Source organism: Ascidiella aspersa, chromosome 3 (genome assembly GCF_963924565.1).
Source record: "Ascidiella aspersa chromosome 3, kaAscAspe10.2, whole genome shotgun sequence".
NCBI lineage: Eukaryota > Metazoa > Chordata > Ascidiacea > Phlebobranchia > Ascidiidae > Ascidiella > Ascidiella aspersa.
Window position 1 is genome coordinate 20,056,090 of NC_139449.1, and position 19,253 is coordinate 20,075,342.

At 35.2% G+C, this 19,253-nt stretch overlaps 1 protein-coding gene across 1 annotated transcript; it reads left to right on the forward strand.

The window, feature by feature from the left end:
* Nucleotides 1–1,720: 1,720 nt before the first annotated feature.
* LOC146160670 (anaphase-promoting complex subunit 1-like) lies at nt 1,721–19,129 on the forward strand. Its single transcript, XM_083383795.1, has 41 exons — nt 1,721–1,915; nt 2,200–2,300; nt 2,604–2,735; nt 3,451–3,615; nt 4,115–4,286; nt 4,494–4,666; nt 4,931–5,169; nt 5,342–5,526; nt 5,741–5,916; nt 6,059–6,277; nt 7,288–7,495; nt 7,846–8,060; nt 8,238–8,306; nt 8,560–8,667; nt 8,836–8,949; nt 9,044–9,227; nt 9,430–9,578; nt 9,722–9,798; nt 10,708–10,925; nt 11,180–11,414; nt 11,572–11,670; nt 11,754–11,849; nt 12,980–13,048; nt 13,229–13,340; nt 13,456–13,540; nt 13,635–13,761; nt 13,991–14,175; nt 14,309–14,501; nt 14,617–14,760; nt 14,907–15,039; nt 15,200–15,345; nt 15,487–15,598; nt 15,769–15,864; nt 15,972–16,072; nt 16,186–16,285; nt 16,696–16,878; nt 17,080–17,217; nt 17,277–17,391; nt 17,467–17,564; nt 18,569–18,728; nt 18,838–19,129. Exons 1-41 carry the CDS (start codon nt 1,840–1,842, stop codon nt 19,119–19,121), a joined length of 5,991 nt encoding a protein of 1,996 aa, XP_083239921.1. The 5' UTR covers nt 1,721–1,839; the 3' UTR covers nt 19,122–19,129.
* Nucleotides 19,130–19,253: the final 124 nt, after the last annotated feature.

A 19,253-nucleotide genomic window follows, 5' to 3' on the forward strand; every position in this document is an offset into this window, starting at 1 on the left:
CCTCCTAAATTTTTTGCGAAATCATCTTGATAAAAGCTATACTATCCAGCATTGTGCTCAAATTTTAGTTATGTGTGAATGTGCCCAATTTGTCAATAGTCTGTTCTTAAAGCAGCGATGAAAGTAAAAAAATGTTTTACCGCAACGCATAAAGAAAAGATGCCACAAAGTTGCGTCATATTGAGACGTCTAAAACAGGGAGTCGAACCGGAACCGACATTTTTAGATTTAACGCAACTTATATTGTATCCGAATTGGAACTTAATGAACCGCTTTTGATATAACGACGGTCGAATCGGAGCTGAACCAGAACTTTTAAATTGCTCGAAACCGAACCGGAACTGAACCGGATTCCGAAAATATCCTTGAACCCAAAACGAACCTTAACCGGAAAAGTCAAACGGTTCGACTCCCTAGTCCCTGGTCTAAATTTCCAAAACAAGTAACTTTCACAAACTTTTCACAAACGGTCGATGTCGTACACCTTTATGCGACTGAAATAATTTAAATACAGGATTTTACGGAACGGCTTTGCAAAAAAGGACATGGCCTCGTAAAATAAAACATTTTACCGGTACGCAATTGGTTTTGAAATAACTATGGTCGAGCCGTTATTATCAGGCAAATATTGTTTCTATGTTGATGTACTGGAGCCAGTGCCTACTGGAGCGAATCAAACTTTTCCCGCAAGATTAGAATACAATCGCCACCATAATTGGCAAACACACAATGAAAAGCAACGGTATCTAAAGCAGACCGTAGTATGACCAACGAAATAATAAAGTAAAAACGCTACAACAATTCACTCGAAGAGGGTGTCGTATAATTTGCCCACCCACAATTGGTGGAAACGATCCACCACAATGCTGTATTCGGCGCTGGTCTAGAATCTTATCACATTTTCGTTCGGGGGTTTCTATTGCTAACACTACTTGGGTAAGGGTGCAAGTTTGGATTTGGGTGGGTCAAGTATTATTATTTATTTTTTCTCCCTTGCGATTTTAGTTTTGACAACTCATTTCGTTACTGTAAAAAAAGTAGCAGATTCTACACCAGTCCCCTATATTCCATTTTATTGTGCACATGCTTATGTCTTATTGGAACTGGGGTGGTCATGCTTAGTCTTACTGAATTCTCTCAAGTCCATCGCAGGGTCCTACTATGACTCCACAGCCCAAGCTGCTTTTTGACCAACGATTACGGCTTCTGTATTATTAGTACACCTAAAGCCATCGCAGACTAAAAGAGTCTGTTGATCAATGATGCAAGCAGGGCAGGCTAGAAAAACAACTAGCCTGCAATGAGGTTCAAACTCACAACTTCCAGTCATACCGGGACCGTCTCTCGACCAAACTGAGCTACACAGGCTCAGAATGAACAAGTCAAAAAACAACCATACGCCAATGCCTGCTTGCATCATTGATTGACAGACTCGATGAGTCTGCGATGGCTTTCTGTTTACTAAAGTTTAGGCAACTCTGTGTAACATTTTCCTTTTTGTATTAATGCAAGATGTTAATCTTAAGTAAAATACAACTAAATTTTAGGAAATTACAAATATAATTTTAAAAGTATTCTGCAACCCAGAGTGAACGACCCAGACTCACTATTTGGTGTCCCCTCTTTTAGATGTTCATTATCTTGTTGCTGATTTTTTTAGTTTTAATATATTTGATTATATTTTTTCTATGGTTTTTAGTTTAGATTTAAATAATATGAAAATGAGCTTTCCCATGGGATAGTAAAACCTATTTTATTAATAAGTTTGTACTAAATTGTGCTGTAACAAACTTCATTCCATTTATTTTCCTGGAAGTTCTCTTACACTTATTCTATCAAATGCACGGCATGATTGTATCACTGGAGCCAAAAGAATTTGTTTCTTGTGGGCAACAGGCATATAGCCAACACCCAGGTAAGTACCTTAACTACACAAAAATTAACAAATAAATAAAATTAAGATTTAAATGTTTTTTCTCGGTCATGCCCCTTGTGTGAAATGTATAAAAACAAATCTTTTTTTATATTTGTTGACTGCAAACGTTTAAAGTTTACCCTGTGAAAAGCAACTAATTGGGTCGTTTAAACGTTTGAGAACAAATACAATAACCTGAGAAGCTGGTTAATTTTTTATGCACATAAATTTTGCTAACTGTCAATGTATTTTTTTAAAAACATTTCTATTCTGATTTTTGACAGGTTTGCTCTGTTTGCATTTTAACCAAGCCAACAATTTAAACAGCACACAAAGTACTCTTCTTGGTACATTTAGCCAAGTCACCTTAAATGATAGGACTGAAGTAAGTATATTGTATTCTATAAATGATTTTTCTATAAAATTCTATCAAAGATTTTCTTTTTAATTTATTTAAAGATCACTAATAAGAAAAAAAAGCTTGAGTTTGCAAAAAAAAATATTTGTCCAAATTAAGGATAATAAACCTAGGCAGAGCATCATACTTCCCATTTACTTTTTCTTGAAAGTATTCTGATAGATGCAAAATGGAATTATGGTGTGATTTGCCTTTGAAGATTGAAATGATGAATTTTTGAGAACTTCTGCTTTTGGCAGTCACTTAAAAGGTTTAAATTTTTTGTTATAGAATGCAGATATATGGCAAATGCGAATGTATAATGGTCTGGAAGAGGAGTTGTATTTGTCAGGCAATACCGTGATTTGGAGTCGTGAACATGTCGTGCTTAAGACGTTTACGGTTGATTCTGCTGTTAAACAGGTATTTACCCCATTTTTTTATTCTACGTCTTAAGTTAGAACTATGATAATAATAAGTGTAGATTAGTCGTGAAATAAGCATTCCATTTTTTATTACTCTGCTGTGTTAAGTAAATAATCTGACTTCAACTGCTCTGCTCATTAGTGACACTAGACACACCTTTACATGTATACATATAATACTGTTGAAAGTTAAATATTTTTTTTTTTTAAGTATTTGAAGTCAATATATATTTAATTTTTGTTGGAAAGCCTTGTGCTTTCCCAAATTGGAAAATGTCATGAAAATGTTTTTTCAATGGTCTGTTCGTCAAAAGCAATCATTTTTAAAGTGGGCCTACAAGTTATTTTATTATCAGCGATAAAGTACTGAACTGGTTGTTCTACAATCTATTTAATACTAAAACAAAAATGTTCCATAGAGACAAGAACAGTAATTGAACTGCCATGATATAAAACCTATTTCACTAAGACTTTTTTGTTGTTTCGAACGTTCACATAACTTATGTGCAGATTATTTTGTTGTAACCTGAATGTTCTGTGATAATTGTATTGTCACTTTTCAATCACTGATTTATACAATGTCATTGAAACATCATTGTTATTTTTTGAGCTTGTTGTTGTTATTATAATATTACATGCACAGTTGATACAAGAAGGTTTTGCAACATAAATATTACTGTACTGAATTGCCTTTATTGATAAAACATTTTTAGGCTGTGTGGTGCAAGTTTTCAGTGAATGGCGAAGACCCACATCAGTTTGACCTGCCCAAACCAAAGTCCTATGCAGCTGTTGACGGGGTGTCTGTAGTTGCTGATGGGACACTGCATGTCTTTAGCGAAGATGGTGACAACTTTGTAACCTCCCTACCTTTCCAGGTTTGTGTATAGTATAAGATTTTTATATGACAAAGTAACTAATTTATATAACAGATATATCTTGCTTCCTTGCAATTTAACCGACCATGCTTAGGAAAATATTATGGCCAAATTCTGTATTGATATCACATTGAACAAAGTTAAGGCTTATACGTCTTAAGTTTCAAACAATTATCTAGTGGAAATTATGCAGTTTGATGTTAAGCTGTATTTATCACATCAAAGTTTCAAGTAAAGTTTTGCAGGGCCTTTCATTTTAGGCAAAATTTTCTCTTTCTATTTAGGTGTGCAATCAGGTTTGGCCTATGATGGAATGTTTTAAATTTTTTTTTCATAATAAAAACTTTTTTATAGTACGCTTAATCTTTTTATCTATTTTATTTCTGGTTATATTTATATTGATGCCATGTTTAACTTTTTTTACTTTTTATGTATATATTTGCCTTTTGTTTGTTTGTTTTTGTATTTTTTTAATAATATTTTAAATATCATGTCTTAGGTACGCGATGTATGGAATTTTAAATATGGTCTTTTGTTTGAGAGAATGAATTTATCTAGTAACAAGTCAAAAGTATCAGGGAACGGTGGATTGACTGACAATGATCTAACCACAATATTTTGCCTGCAACATCCTTTAAGGGAGTTTTCTCCCATTATTCTTAAAAATCACGGTAAGAATAAAAGCCTTTAAATTTGTTTTGTTTTTTTACATTGTTGATATAATTATAATTCTAAAAGTGTGTTGACACCTTTTACAAATGCGTGAATAGTCACAAATAACTTTTATTGTTATCTTCATAACATTTTTTTTATTTTTTTGTTGTTCCAAATCTTTACAATACCATTAACCATTTGAGAAAATAATCATGTGTTTCCAGGAATAGTGAGATACATGAACAGATCTCATGTTACTGTTGTGCACTGCCAAGATGACTTTATTATGACGTGTGATGAGCGTCATGGTTTGCACACAATCTGGAAAGCGAGACAAGTATGTCTTAATGACATTAATGCACTGCAGCCTGCCAAGCCACAACATCAACAGCATCAGGTTGGGATTTCTAAAAGTATTTTTTTGCTTTTAAGGCATAAATGTGTAATATCTCCTGACATCCTACTTTCAAAACAAACCTACAAACGTCCTGAGATACTATAACATTGAACAAAAAGCTTAGTGGTATGGTTAAAGTGTCTATCAGTATGTATACCGTATCTATGTTAATGTTAGTCACAAATTTGTTTGGCTGTTAGGAGTATGTTTTAAAAAATGACCTGTAAAAAAATTTTGAACCTCTGACTGACTTTGCAATTGCAGATTAGCAGTCTGTGCCATATGTCACTCTCCAGTCCAGGATTGTCGCCATATCGAGGGGGCAGCTACCGTGGATCACCAATCGGTTACAACTCATCTAATATGGGTCAGTCAGGACACATGCAAATATCCGGGCTTAACAAGACCCCATTGGCCAATCGTGGCAATCCATCATTAGCTCACCTTTCTTACACCCCACATTCAAGCAAAGCATTTTCTCCGGGATCCATGCTGTTACAAAGGTTAGTTTGGTGTTCATTTTATTTTGTTTAAGATCTTACATTCAACCTTTTTTATATGAAACGGTAGCCATCTATAGAGCTGAGCATTTACAAATCAGCAAATTGTCTTTTTTTGTTAAGAATTTGGCAATAATATTTTTAATGTAGTGTCATAAAATGTTTAATTTTACAGTAACACATTTTCTCCACTGCGTCACTCACCACATTTGACGAGATCTCCATGCACACCACTGTCGCACGAGTCATTATGCCTCAACAACAGTATTCATGAAGCAGCAGAGCCATTGAGGCCGGAGTTGTGTTTCGAACACATGTGGACTGAATCCCTCTCAAGCACAAGAGAGGGCCTTAGCGTTGGTATTAGATTTTTTATTGTTGACAATTAGGTCTGTTTGGAATCTTTTTTGAAAATTCAAATAAAAATTCTTATCATCTCCTCAATTTATTGGTATTTGCTATTAACAGAAAAAAAACATTAGTCCCAAATGAAAATTTCATTTTTTGTATTCATGTTTTTTTTTTTTCGGTAATCATGTAATGTTGCCCAACGCTAGTGTGCCTTTAATTTCAGGCAAGGCAACTAAAGTGTTTCAGACTGCAGATTTGTGCAATCAGACTTACCTGGCCTATCATATTGACGGTTTGTCACAGCTGCGTGTGGTTCGTTACAGTCAGAGTAACGACAAGACTCAGCTAATCTTCGGCGCAGTAACCTGTATCCAAGCAAGGGATGCAGCCGCTCTAGTGGTAAGCCATGTTTGTATATGGATGACTTACCACCAGTCAGATAAAATCATTTTACAAAGAATTTTGTCTCTTATTTAAGTTTTGATTTTTGTAGTAATATTTGTTTAATTTAGACTGTATTAAAATACTTTATTTTATGGAGGACCACAACATGTTTGCCATTTTGGACTTGAATGGTTGTTTGGTGTTGCACTCGGGATACTGCAAGGTGGTCAAAATTAATGTCAGTGGCCTTCCCCTGGCCTCTCTAAACATGTCCCATGGTCTGCGTACCAACACCTCTGTTCCAGTGACCCCACAGCCCATTAGCACCCCAGCCCACCCAAGTAGGCCTACAAGTGCTATGGGAAGCTTGGATGAGGTGAATTGTAATGTATTTATTCCTACACATCTTTTGCCTAAATCAGTGGTTCTCAAACTCTTTTGGCTGGCGTTACACAAATTTTTTTTTTAACTATTTTGTGGCACACTTTTAACAGAACAACAATGGAGTAATTTTACTGTCGCCCTTACACACAACAAACTATATGTAAGTAATGAATAGATCATATTTAAGTCTAAAATGCTTGCATGTATGTCTATTGGTAATACAAATACTTTATTTCCGAAGTTACAAAAAGTTTGTCGGCACACTTGACAAACTCTTGAGGCACACTAGTGTGCCGCAGCACACAGTTGGGAATCACTGGTCTAAATACTAGTCTTGTAATGACTCAAGTCAACGACTTGGCTTAAGTGCACCTCAGTCACTGTTTTCAAATGACTTGACTGGACTTGACTTCAATATTTTGGGCAAAATTAATTACTTGACTTAAGTCGTTTGGACAAATGGCTTGAAGCGTTAAAATAAAGTGTCTTTATTAGGCATAGTTAAAATTGGGTTATTTATGTTTTTCCAATAAAACTATTTGCTTGTTATATGTTGCGTTATGGGCTATTTTTTACTTTCCATATCAGACAAATTTACCAATTTTAGTAGTTTAACATTTAGTTTTTATGATAAGGACTTGACTTGGAATTGCTTGTGACTTTACTTGTAATTTTTTCAAAAACACTTGCCTTGGACTTAAGTTATTAAACAAATGACTTGACTGGGACTTGAGTTTTTTTATATACCTTGTTTCGAACACTGCTGAATACTTTTAAATAAGTCGTTGGTATTTTTGGCTTAATAATAAAATACTACAATTTTACACCAAAATTAGATCCACATTGAATTAAACATATGTATTTAAATTGCGCAGTTTAAAATCCTTATTAAAAAGTTAGTTTTATTTAACAAGATCAGCTGAGCGCTTTATATGTATTTTATGTGTTTTGATGTCAGTGATCTTATAAATTGTCCGCTCATCCCTAATATTATTACCACAGGTTGGTTTGCTTTCGCCAGTACCGGAATTGGCTTACAGTGGAGACGGAATCAGCATACTTACTAACGATGAGTTTGCTTACTCTGCAACCCCGTTTACATCCCGCTTGACTGGTATTCCTCATGTTGTTGGACCAACTATGATATTGGAAGTCACTGGTGGAAAGCTGTATCGTGTCAATATACCTGCAATGTGTTCCTCAGACTTAGGTATTGTTATCACTTTAATTTATTTTTTTCACTTTTTGTTTAATTTTGCTCTGAATTCACTCATGAAAATAAATCTTTTTTTAAATAAGACCTTGTGGATGTGGTAAACCATATTTTCTGTATTTTAGCCTGCACCTAAGGTTTTTGTGCGACTAGTCCACAAATGAGTTGTGGTACTGATATTAGAGAGTCATGTTAATTTAACCCTAATCAATAAAGAAAAGCCCCCTAAAACAGGCATGTTTACTTTTGATGCTACGCTTCCTATATTTAGATGTATTTTTTTTCAAATATTTTCAAGATCGTAACAAAGACATATGTGGACTGTTTAAGTTGTATTTTGATTCCAGTTAAACTCTGTCTAAAAGCACTGAGGTACACCTTACCAAATGACAATTACCTCACATTTGCCATGAAGTGGTACAGTAGTAGACATGCACCGGGTGCTCTAAATGGAAGCAAAATGGAGTGGTCCCTTTTTGTTGATTCCCTGATGGAATATTTGGGCTACACTGGAATGGGGATGTTTTCTCTTCACCCAACCGCATGTGGCGAATCAATGAATGTAGGCTGAGCTGCAATGTGTATACTTTAAATAGATTAAGCCTTCGAAAGTGTTTGTTTAAGTAATAACTTTACAGCAACTGATTTTTATGATATAGTTCTTAATTTTCCACTACACTACTCTCTTGGTAATCACGTAATAGGTTAAACTTAACTAAAATATGACTTGTTTCTTTAGTTTGACATGTCTGCCTCTCCAGCTGTTGCTGCTAAAAAATCAAGGCCAACTGAGAAATGTGACTCCAAGGTTTGTTTAAGATTGTAACTAATTGACCACATTTTATTTAATAAAGTAAATTTTGTTGTTTTTTGAAGGGTTTTGCCAGTTACAATATAGTTTAAAAAATGACGCTTGACATTCCTATGCTTCCATAAGTAGTAATTTGTTTGTTTTTCCCTTTTGTGTTGCGAGTATTTGTTATATATTGTTGGTATAACATCTAACATAATTTTTTTTACCTAACAACTGCCAGACATGTCTTTTTTAATGTAACCTACAGGACTGGGAATACCTGTTGGAGAGCTCTTATCACAAGCAAAATGTTGGTTTTAATTGCAGTGGTGACAGCAATATGGATGCAATTTTTTCATACAACATGGGAAGCCTGGTACTATCATACAATATTTATAAAGAATTATGTTACTTTTGTATGTAAACAAGAAGTATATCTATTAACTAACCAAATTACATGTTGAAATGGTTGGCATATAGTTGTTACAAGTTTTTAGTTGTTTAAAGGTTAGCTTTATTTAAAGAATTGTATTTTCTTTAATAGGGCCATTCAATTACCAAGAGAAAGAGCATGGATGGTTCTTTGCTGGGAGATTCGGTTCATTTAAACAATAATGTACTTTTGCCTGTGTTTTCCTGTTTGCATCTGGTATATGAGGTAAATACTATTTTCTAATTTAGGATAACACTTAATCAAACTTACATTTTGTTATGTTTTTTGTATCTTTACACAACCATTTTTTATGTGATAGGAACAAAAGCTAAACCAGCTAACATGGCACAATTTAACTCTTATGTCTCCACTGTTATTCCGATTTGCCCAGGACCTGAACCAATTTAAGTTTCTTTACACTTATGCATTGGACAATCCGTCACTTATGCCCATGTATTTGTTTTCAAAAGTTATGGAAGAGGACAATTTGACCCATGAGGAAGGTAGGGTTTAGATTTTTTTTAAATAAAGGCTATTGCTTTCTGGTGTTTTTGTAATATTTGTTGGATCGTTAATAGTTTTGAATGTTTCTTTCTTTATCAAAGTGTTTATTTTATGTTCTAAATAATAAACATATATAGTCATTTTTTACTTTCTTTCTTGGCCTAGCTCATTTTTTTTCCAATTATTTTCCCTTTTTCAAAGATCTGGGACTTCGCATGCCTGGTTCTTTTTCATCCAAACTTGACCCATCTGTGTTTGAAAACCTGGATGAAATTGTTAGAGTTGGATCGTGCAAATCACCCATACCATACATTCCTGGTGTTACTGTTAGAATTGAAACTGTGCTTAAGGTTGTTTTTAGATGTTCTGATTTCGAATTGCTCTTAACACCTATTTTGTTAAAGTCATAATCCAAGTAGTTTTTAAGTTTGCTACTAATTTTTTGAGGTTTTTTATTTTTTGGTTAGTATTGAAAAATGGTAATATTGCTTAGGTCTGGGAATGCTTGTATAATACTTCAGATGAACCAAATATTACTGTTTTTGCCCCTTTGATGAAAACTACTTTTAAGTGAGTATCCGTTTTCTATATTTTGTATTTTTGATGTACTTTTTGTTACCACTGCGTTTACAATTACATGTATCAATTTTTTTTTACTCGGATTCAACTAAATAGCTAAATGTTGTTTAATTATTTACCAAGCGTCATTATTCTCGAGCAGTGGTTAGTAAAGTGCGGTTTGGGGGTAGTTGCACCAGCCTGTCTGGGGGTCGCCATGAACTGTTTGTCGAACTTAAAATTGCCAATAAATAGTAAAGAACGACCGCCTAGCAATTGTGGTGATATCACTTGTTTCAGTGAACCAGTGTTGTTTATTGTTAAGCTAAAAAGTTTTCCGATTCTATGGAAAGTAAATTTTTTATTGTTACGTTATAAGCGCACAAGACATTTTTTGGGGGATAAAAAAGTCGTTATGACGCAAAAAACTAACAAACATGAACGTTAGTAACTTGTGCATGTTTTGGACGTCATTCCGGACATTCTTGTCGAATTTTAAAGAAATTTATCCAGAAATGTGAACATTTTGGCAAATCGTATTTTGTAAGTTGGTTTATGTGTACCGCACCAAAGTTTTCGAAACTGAAAGGAGGTTTGTGACAGCAAAACTTTTTAGAATCACTGTTTTAGATAATAACCCATTAGTCTTTGAAATTTTTACGAATATTCTAGCACGCAGATGGAAAACACCTCTAATTTGGGTGGGAAATTTATTTTTCACTTTTTTCCAAAGTTAAAGTTTTAACATAACAATTAACAAAACTCCTGCTTACAGCGTAACTTTTAGACCATCAGAAAAAACAAAATAGCCAAATTTAATCTAACTAAGCAAACCTACTATATATTACGCTTCAATTTTATAGGCTTGCCGTTTGTTTTTCTGACCAAGTCCGTTGTTAACATCAATCTACTATTTTTTAGTCTCTCTCAATGCTGCAATGACCGGACAGATAAAATTATAAAAGATTCTAGCAAGACAAGGGAAGAACGAGTACTTTCTTTTCTTGTCGCTGCCGGGGTAAACCGTGACAGCCTTTCAACATGGCCTGGCGCTTTTTCCATGGCAGTATACAACGCACTGGACGTCTGTTCTACAAATCCAGATATTTCTCTATCATCTGAAGCCCTTGAATTGTTAGGTGAACAATATTTAACTATTACAACTTTCTATTTTATTGATCATTTTTCATGTGACTTTTGCTATATGTCAGTTCGACTTTAGTGCGCTTTTATGGTGTTTTACTTGTGTCGACATTCTTTCTTTTCGTTCCTATTTAATTGTTTTCGAAAAAAAAATGCTGAACAGCATTAAAAAAAGTTGCAATGTTTGTCCCATTTGTAAACCACTTTTGAACAAGTGTGCTTTTGTAAATAACGGTACTTTCGTTATCAGGACGCACTGATTTGGTGGCACAAATCCAACCCAATGCCGGCGATTGGAAACACGCAAAGCTCTGTTCTTCCACTGATCCGATGCGCTCGGCATGGCAGGGTAGTGACAATGGACCTCACGAGGATCAGCATGAAGAAGACCAAGAACTTCTTGATCTCCTAAAGGTCGATGACAACACACTGCCTGAAGAAAATGGACATACTGCTACTCCGACTACGGACGATAATGTAACGAGGTTAGAAATATTTTTTAAACATTACATGAAGCAAGTTGTTTTTACGCAACGTGTTGTCCATTCTATTAATTACCGGGCTTTAATTTTCAGCTAAAATATTTTTTAAGTGTCAATAGTGGCGGCAGCTGCGCATAATTAAAAAAACTGTCTCTTATAGGTTGTTGTTTCACACTGATCATCGCATGGCCGATGCACACAACCTTCTTCAATCAACCAAGCCGGCAAAAATTTTCCTGCAACAGCAAATTCGCATAGAGTAAGAATTCAATTTATGTCGAATCCATTAGAACATGTTTTACTTGAGTTATCACTATATTTACGCCAGACTTGTTGTTGCAGTGATCGGGAGTACATGGAACAAAAGCAATATCGTTTAGTCCAACTTCTAAACAGAACACTGGCTCTATCAGTAGGAAGAGGGATGTTGCATTATAGGTTTGATTATTCAGGGCTATATATTTTGGTCACAACACAACAATATTTGTATTCTGTAAATTGCCCCAGATCAGACTTGGACAACTAGATAATTCTGGTTTTCTAATTCAATGAATTAGAGCAAAATGCGGCTAATTCTAATCTAATTTGTGAATTGCTTGTGTGCTCGAATTCTAGTTCTAATCTAATTCGGATTTTACCAAAAATCCTACTTTCTCCAACGACATTTTTAGTCTTTTAGTGAAAACAAAGAATTTGAATTCAAACTCTTTGGTTGAAACATAATTTTTACGGACTAAAAATCATATGCTATGCTAAAATGCTTTAAAATTAGCACACACATAATTGACATGCACATTCCTATTAAAATACTTCTCGATTTAAATGTAATTGAGTGTGAATCATAAAATGTAATTTTAGTTTAAATTCTAGTTCAAATTCGTTTTTTTAAGAATTCGGTAATTATAATTATAATCTAATTTGAGAAAACTCAAAATGATCTAAATCTAATTCTAATCGAATTTGGAAAAAACTGAAATGCTCTAATTTTAATTCTAATCTAATTTAAAAAAGCTAAAATAAATCTAGTTGTCCAAGTCTGCCCCAGATTACCACATTTCTTACCGAAGCAATGTATGTTAGAGGAGCACAGTCAATTAGCCAATATTATATGTTTGTCCCAGACTATGAAACAAACAATTAACCAGGCCACGCGTACAGAAAAAAACAGTAAAGAACCAATACCTCGATGGTCATAACTACCCGTTGTTTATTCAGATTTTTTGCAATGAGTAAACAAGGCGTTTACCTTATTTACTTTCGCTGTCCCGTAAATAAGCAATAAGATAACTGTTTATTTGTCATCACAAATTCAACAAAATGGGTTAAGCCAGCTCTGATTGACCCACATAAATAAAAAAAACGTTCAGTAGGCTTATTTCATGAAGAATGTGTCAAAAGTATTTAGTTGGCCTCTATTTACCTGGCTTTCATATTACTGCATTGGGTACTGTTGCGTATCGGGTCTCGCTCTTTTGGTTGCATGGCAAAGTATCCATTCTCATAAACATCACAGTTCGGTCCTGATGTGTATTAAAGCCAGTAACACACTTTTATTTAACTATTTTCAGGAGCCAAGTTCCTTCAAGTACTGATACTGTTGACGTTCCACCTTTAGATCTTACAGGAAAAGACGTTGAGTAGGTTTAATAGGAGCTACCTTTACCCAAAGCTATAGTAAAACGCACATACTTATTTCTTTGCAGTGATTTTTGTATTGCGTATTGCGTTACGGGGATAATAATTGATAACGATATTGTTACAATCAACCTTATAATGATCGAATGTCGATCACTTTACATGTGCTTCCTGTTTTGTAGCAACTCCACAATAACTCTGGCTAACAGCGAAACGGAACTTCCTTCTGAAACTGTTGAGTGGCCATATTTCCACAATGGGGTCGCTGCTGCTTTGTCTCTCTGTCCAACGCAGGTATATAACGGATACTCTTACAACGCATTATTTGTATGTGGTTTCATTAATTTTTTTCTTACTATTGGTTGTATTTTTTTTTATAAATGACCTAGTGGTCTTAATGATTTTTCAGAAAAAGTCTTGGCTTCAAGCTAAAGCACCGAGGAGCGATAGTCACAGTGAATCAGCTGTTGTCGAACCGTCAACTGATCATGCCGGTCGGTAAATTTACAATCGTGCTTCTCTTGAAAATTTAAATTAAAAATACTAAATAACAACAATGCATTAATAAATGTTGCCTCTCTGTTAAAGGTGTTTTGCTTGGTCTCGGCTTGAATAACCATCTACAGGATCTACAAACCCTTAATGTGCACGATTACTTACAAAAGATCCATGAGCCAACGACTATCGGTCTCTTGCTGGGACTGGCCAGTGACAAGTAGATATAAGTTGATTATACATACCTTTTAAAAATGTTTAGATAGTGCAGAAATGGCGAGCGCCAGACCCGAGGGTCAGAAAGTGGCCTATTCCAGATTTTCAGCGACCAACTTGACATCTATAAACATTTAACAACGAAATGTTATGAAATATTTATACAAGAATAAATGTTTCACTAAATGTTTGTAACAAGTCAAGAATTTTCAACATCTTAATAAATTGTTTAGATGTGGTAGCTGCGATTTATCCACGATGCGGGTCTTAAGTGTGCACATATCGGCCCTGTTGCCTGCCACTTCCACTCAACTTGACATCCCATACAGAGTTCAAACTGCGGCGGTCACAGCCGTGGGCTTTCTCTACATGGGTTCTTCTCAGCGATTGGTGGCGGAGGTCATGCTGAAAGAAATTGGTTGGTCCTAATCGTTTTCACATTATTTAAAAGTTTATTTTTATTTTTTTTAAGCTGTCGGAAAAGTTCAAAGCTTTACTTCCAACCATTTCTGGAGATTTTACGTTTTCTATAGAAATGTGTTTCTTTTTAGATCGTACCCCAAACAGCGACAGTGAGGTTTGCACAGAGCGCGAATCTTATGCCTTAAGTGCTGGCTTTGCATTAGGTCTCGTAACCTTGGGCAAGGGCGACGGAATGCCAGAACTATCTGACTTGAACATGTCAGATCAACTTTTCTATTACATGACTGGAAAGCACAAGAGGAACAGAACTGTTGTTCATTGGTATGATGGCGGGCAGTTACATGATTACATTTTGTCATAAAGTTATTTTTTAATTAACGTTCACTAATGTGCAAAACCGTTGCTTAAACTGGAATACTACCACCCACTTTTTTAGGTCTCATGAGGCGTACAGCCCGAGTCACAACACTGGTTCGTACAGTGAACACCAAATATTGGAAGGGGATCATGTAAACACTGAAGTAACTGGTCCTGGGGCAACAGTGGCCCTCGCCCTTATGTATTTAAAGACCAACAACAGGTAGAAATTGTTTCCCAATGTTTTAAAGTTTTATGTAGAATACCGTTGAACATCCCCCCCCAATCTTAAATTACTTAACCATAAAAACTATAGATAATAACTGTCTTGCCCTGCCGGTTAACAGTTATCTTCCTGTCTTGATATAGTGCTGTTGCAGACTGGTTTATTGCGCCAAATACTATAAACCTGCTAGAGTCGATTAAACCCCAGCAACTACTCCTGAGGACGATGAGCAGGGCAATCATTCTGTGGGATCAGATCACGCCTTCCGTTGAATGGGTTAGTAAATAGTTAAAACCGATACATATTCTTGTCTAAAGCTTAGCATACCGGGACAAATCTATTTTTCTTTTGTGTAGAATTTGTTGGTTAAGCTGGTTATCCTATTGGTATTGGGTTTTAAACAACGTGATTGGCGTCTTACTTGTTTTGTTATTAGGTTGAAAGTCACATCCCGTCAGTAATCAGCTCACATCTGACTGAGTCCGGATTGACAAGTGCTGGCGACGGCGAGTTCGACGAGCACACAATTTTACAATGTCACTCCTCTATCATCGCCGGCGCTTGTGTCGCCCTCGGTTTAAGGTTGTACATTTAGTGAATTATAATTTTTTCCAAAAAAAATATTTTTCTTGAAAATGTTTGTACTTTTATTCGTTATTTATGTTTAGTTTAACAATCTTTTTTCAATTGACAATGTTGTAGGTTTTCGTTTTTCATTTTCAGGTATGCCGGTTCCCAAGAGAAAACTGCTTACCAAACCTTGCTTCATTTCGTAAATTTCTTTTTATCTCTCTCAAACCAGTCTCAGCTAGACAACCCCATGAATCCACTTGAGGTTAGATGTAGTTTTACCCGATAGGTTATAATGATGCCTTATTCTTGCCGATTTTCTTGTATGGCTTATTAAAACTTAAATATTGTTTCTAATGGATAATTAATTGCAAAGAATCCCATAACTTAACACCCTGTTACGATATTTTGATAGTATTTTACAAATTTGTTTAGGTGATTGGTCGACGTTTGTTTGACACTTGTTTGAGTTCGTGTCTAATTTCCCTGTGTATGGTTGTGGCTGGGAGTGGCAATTTAAAAGCGCTTCAGGTTTGTAATTTGCATTTATTTAAGCTTACGTTCTCGTAGGACATGTAACAATAGTTCCTGCGAGACTGTACTTACCTCATCACAATGTGCAATTTGCCTGATTACAGATTTGCAGATTTCTGCATTACAGCACCGAAGGGGAAGTTAATTATGGTACTCAGATGGCGGTACATATGGGTTTGGGATTTCTGTTTTTGGGAAAATGCAGGTAAACTAATATAATATGAATTAAATACGTTTTTGTGATGGTTAAGCGTGTTCTAATGCAGTTATCATAGTAGGCCAGGTAATAAATTCATCTATATTTTATGAATTCTTTAGATATACGTTAAGTACCACTGACAAGGCGGTGGCCGCTCTGCTGATTTCCATATACCCCTGCTTTCCTGCAAAAAGTTGTGACAATCGATATCACTTGCAGGTAATTATACTAGTTAGTAATAAAGTGTGCAAAACAATGTTAGTTTGCCGATAAATATTTACGTATGGTCGAAAATTTCATGACAGTGTGCATGTGTACTAATATGTAAAATTGGATGAAAAATATATAAAACGAAGGTGAGCAACTGTCTCAAATGGAAAGCGTTATAATAACCAGCTCGAATCTGTTAGAATTAATAAAAATGCAACGTGTGTTTAATTTGGTAAATATGTTGGTAACTGTTTTTTACGAAATCGCTAGATTTGTTGACAGTTAATTTATTAGTTGTATCTAAAAATTTACCTTCTATGGTTGAGCGGTGTAGCTTTACCTTAGGCGCGATACGTAAAATACCTCAAATTTAGATAAATCCGTAAGTTAGTTTTATTGTAATGATTCATGTTGTGTAGGCGCTCAGGCACATGTACGCAATGGCAGCTGAAAACCGCCTACTCATTCCTATTGACGTATCGCATCAACGTCCCTGCTACGCTCGTGTCAATATAAAGTATTTGCCAACACACAAACATTCCGGTGTGTCCATCAAAAGTATGGCCCCTTGCATGTTACCGGAGGCAGACTTCTTGCAATCGGTAGGTGTATTATTTGTCGTTCTAAACTTAAGAACAATCACGTAAATATTAAAATCGCATAGCAACCTTTTTACTATTGCCTTTAAATCGTTAACGTTTAATTCGTGGAAAAAATGGATTTGTGAAACTTTATAGTCCTCCCTTTATGTCTGACTCATCAGTTTTATAGTTTTTTTCATGATGATTCGTTTCCTATATTAGGTATCTGTTGAAGATGAAAGGTACTGGCCAATGCACATTGATGTACAGAAGCATCCTAAAAAACTTGAAGATGTCTTAAACAACGGTATATATGTCAAGCTTAAATCTGGCTGCCTATCGTATATCCAGGACCCCAAGGTAAAAACCTCGTTAAGAGTAGAATTGTCTTGTTTATTATTATTATTATTTTCTTCCAGGGCTACTGTAGTTTCTTGAGTCATCCGGAGAGTTCCATGAAAATAACTCATTGTTCCAGACCATCTATCCTCCATGAAAATATTCCAAACTTGCTCGCACAATTATGTCATGGCGGTAATTTTAAAATTCGAACATAAAATATTAGTTTCTTTGCTGTTAAAGCTAGTTTTCCTTTCTTTTTATATGCAGACGTGAATGAAACGAACGTTACCATGTCTCGTATGGTTTCGTTATCATCAGAAATTCAAAATTCGACGTTGTTTTTCGTATTCTTGGGACTATTTGAGGTGAATTACTTTGCATTGCCTGAGGAAACTCCTTGGTTTAGCCCAGCGGCCTATATGTAACTGAAACCTCTATCTTATCATCTATTCTGCTTTACAAAATTATCCTGTTTTACGATTTTGCCTTAGACTCTACAATCTCCATTCATGTAATTGCTAACTCCAAGTTCGGGATGCACTATCAATCGGTTGTTGTTATTTTAGCCATTTAATGAGCATTATCAATTTCTGGTTGTAATACTTTAACGATATACAAAGCAATATGGGGTATTACATCGCGAAATGTATATTTTTGTTGATTGATTAACATTAACAATGTACCAATGAAAATAAGAATGCGACCGTAATTTTTACATTTATAATCGTAATAACTGTTGTTTAAAAAGAAATTTTCTCTGGACGTGCAGCTTTCAACAGCGAATATTCAGGTAAAACGGATTTTTTGAGGCACCGCGGCTATACCAAGCACCTCTATTATGGCAAACTAAGTTGCCGTAGATTCTAATTGGTTTAGAAATTGTTATAATACTGTGGCTATTTTTAGGAATGAGAACATGGTAAATATTGAGCGGATACAGAGTCATAAATGTTTATTATTTCTTAAATGTATCCACTTTATCTATGGCCCTATGTTGCGCAACCGGCGGGAAGCACGACCCACGGGCGTAACATTTCAAAACGTCCTTCATTGCAGGATTTGTTTTGCTTAATGCCAAACAAAGTTTCACTGTTTATAGTTTTCAAGCAGCCTTTAGCTGGCACGCCAATATTCCGGGTATATTATAACGTACATTGTCGTGATCTAAATGTCACCATTAATTGAAGTTTGCCAATGAATAAACGATAATTAGTTTTCCAAACCGCCCCGTAAAATTAATTCTGCCTTTCCGCTTTAAATAGGTTGTGCCCGCTAATTATTGACAGTGTGCAAATAAATCATTAAAAACTGTGCATTACTATCTGATTGTTTCAAAATTTTACGCCTACGCATATAATGTTGTTTTCAGACTTGCTGTGGAATGGACTTAAGCCATAGCTCTACTCTTTCTATGTGGCAAATCCGTCTTGCTTCCTCACTCTTAGAAAAATCCTCAGATAAAGTACAAAAAGCCTTAATTGCTGTTATTCGAACGAGGCTTGCAGAAAACTTCGAACATCAAACATCAGGTCTGTGATATTTTGTTTCATATTAGTTGTTGTAATAAGACCTTTAAACTTTAACTTTGAATGCCTTTTTATATATTAGCTAAATTTAAAAATTGTGTTTCTTTTTAAGAACATTTAAAGCATACTTTGCTGACACTGCTTGGTACGAAGAAACCAGAACAATACATAGACAATGAAAACAACTTTTTTGATATGCAACGGACATCCTGTTACTTGGTGTACAACAACATTAGTCACACACTCACCAGTAACATAAGACGCAATAAACTTGGGCCTTCCGACCAAACCTTCGCTACTGGAACCTTACGCGAGCGTTTGCTATGTCTTAAGAAGTTAAATGGTCTTCCTAAAGATATACGACTTCAAATTTGGAAAACTCTATGTTTAAACTAGAAATAAAAGTCTTTCCAAATGCGTGTTTTTTGGTAGTTACAAAAAAGGATTGTTGATGCAGACTCCTGAAGTCCTGATACTATTCAATATAAAATGCAGAACAGTTTGACTTGACATCTTACCGGACTACTA

Bases quoted from the DNA above. Each gene is read 5' to 3' on its own strand.
- LOC146160670 (XM_083383795.1), top strand. From the start codon at position 1,840: ATGCACGGCATGATTGTATCACTGGAGCCAAAAGAATTTGTTTCTTGT. The intron at 5,170-5,341 runs GTTAGTTTGGTG...TTAATTTTACAG, and splicing joins GGATCCATGCTGTTACAAAG to TAACACATTTTCTCCACTGC. The intron at 11,415-11,571 runs GTTAGAAATATT...TGTCTCTTATAG, and splicing joins ACGGACGATAATGTAACGAG to GTTGTTGTTTCACACTGATC.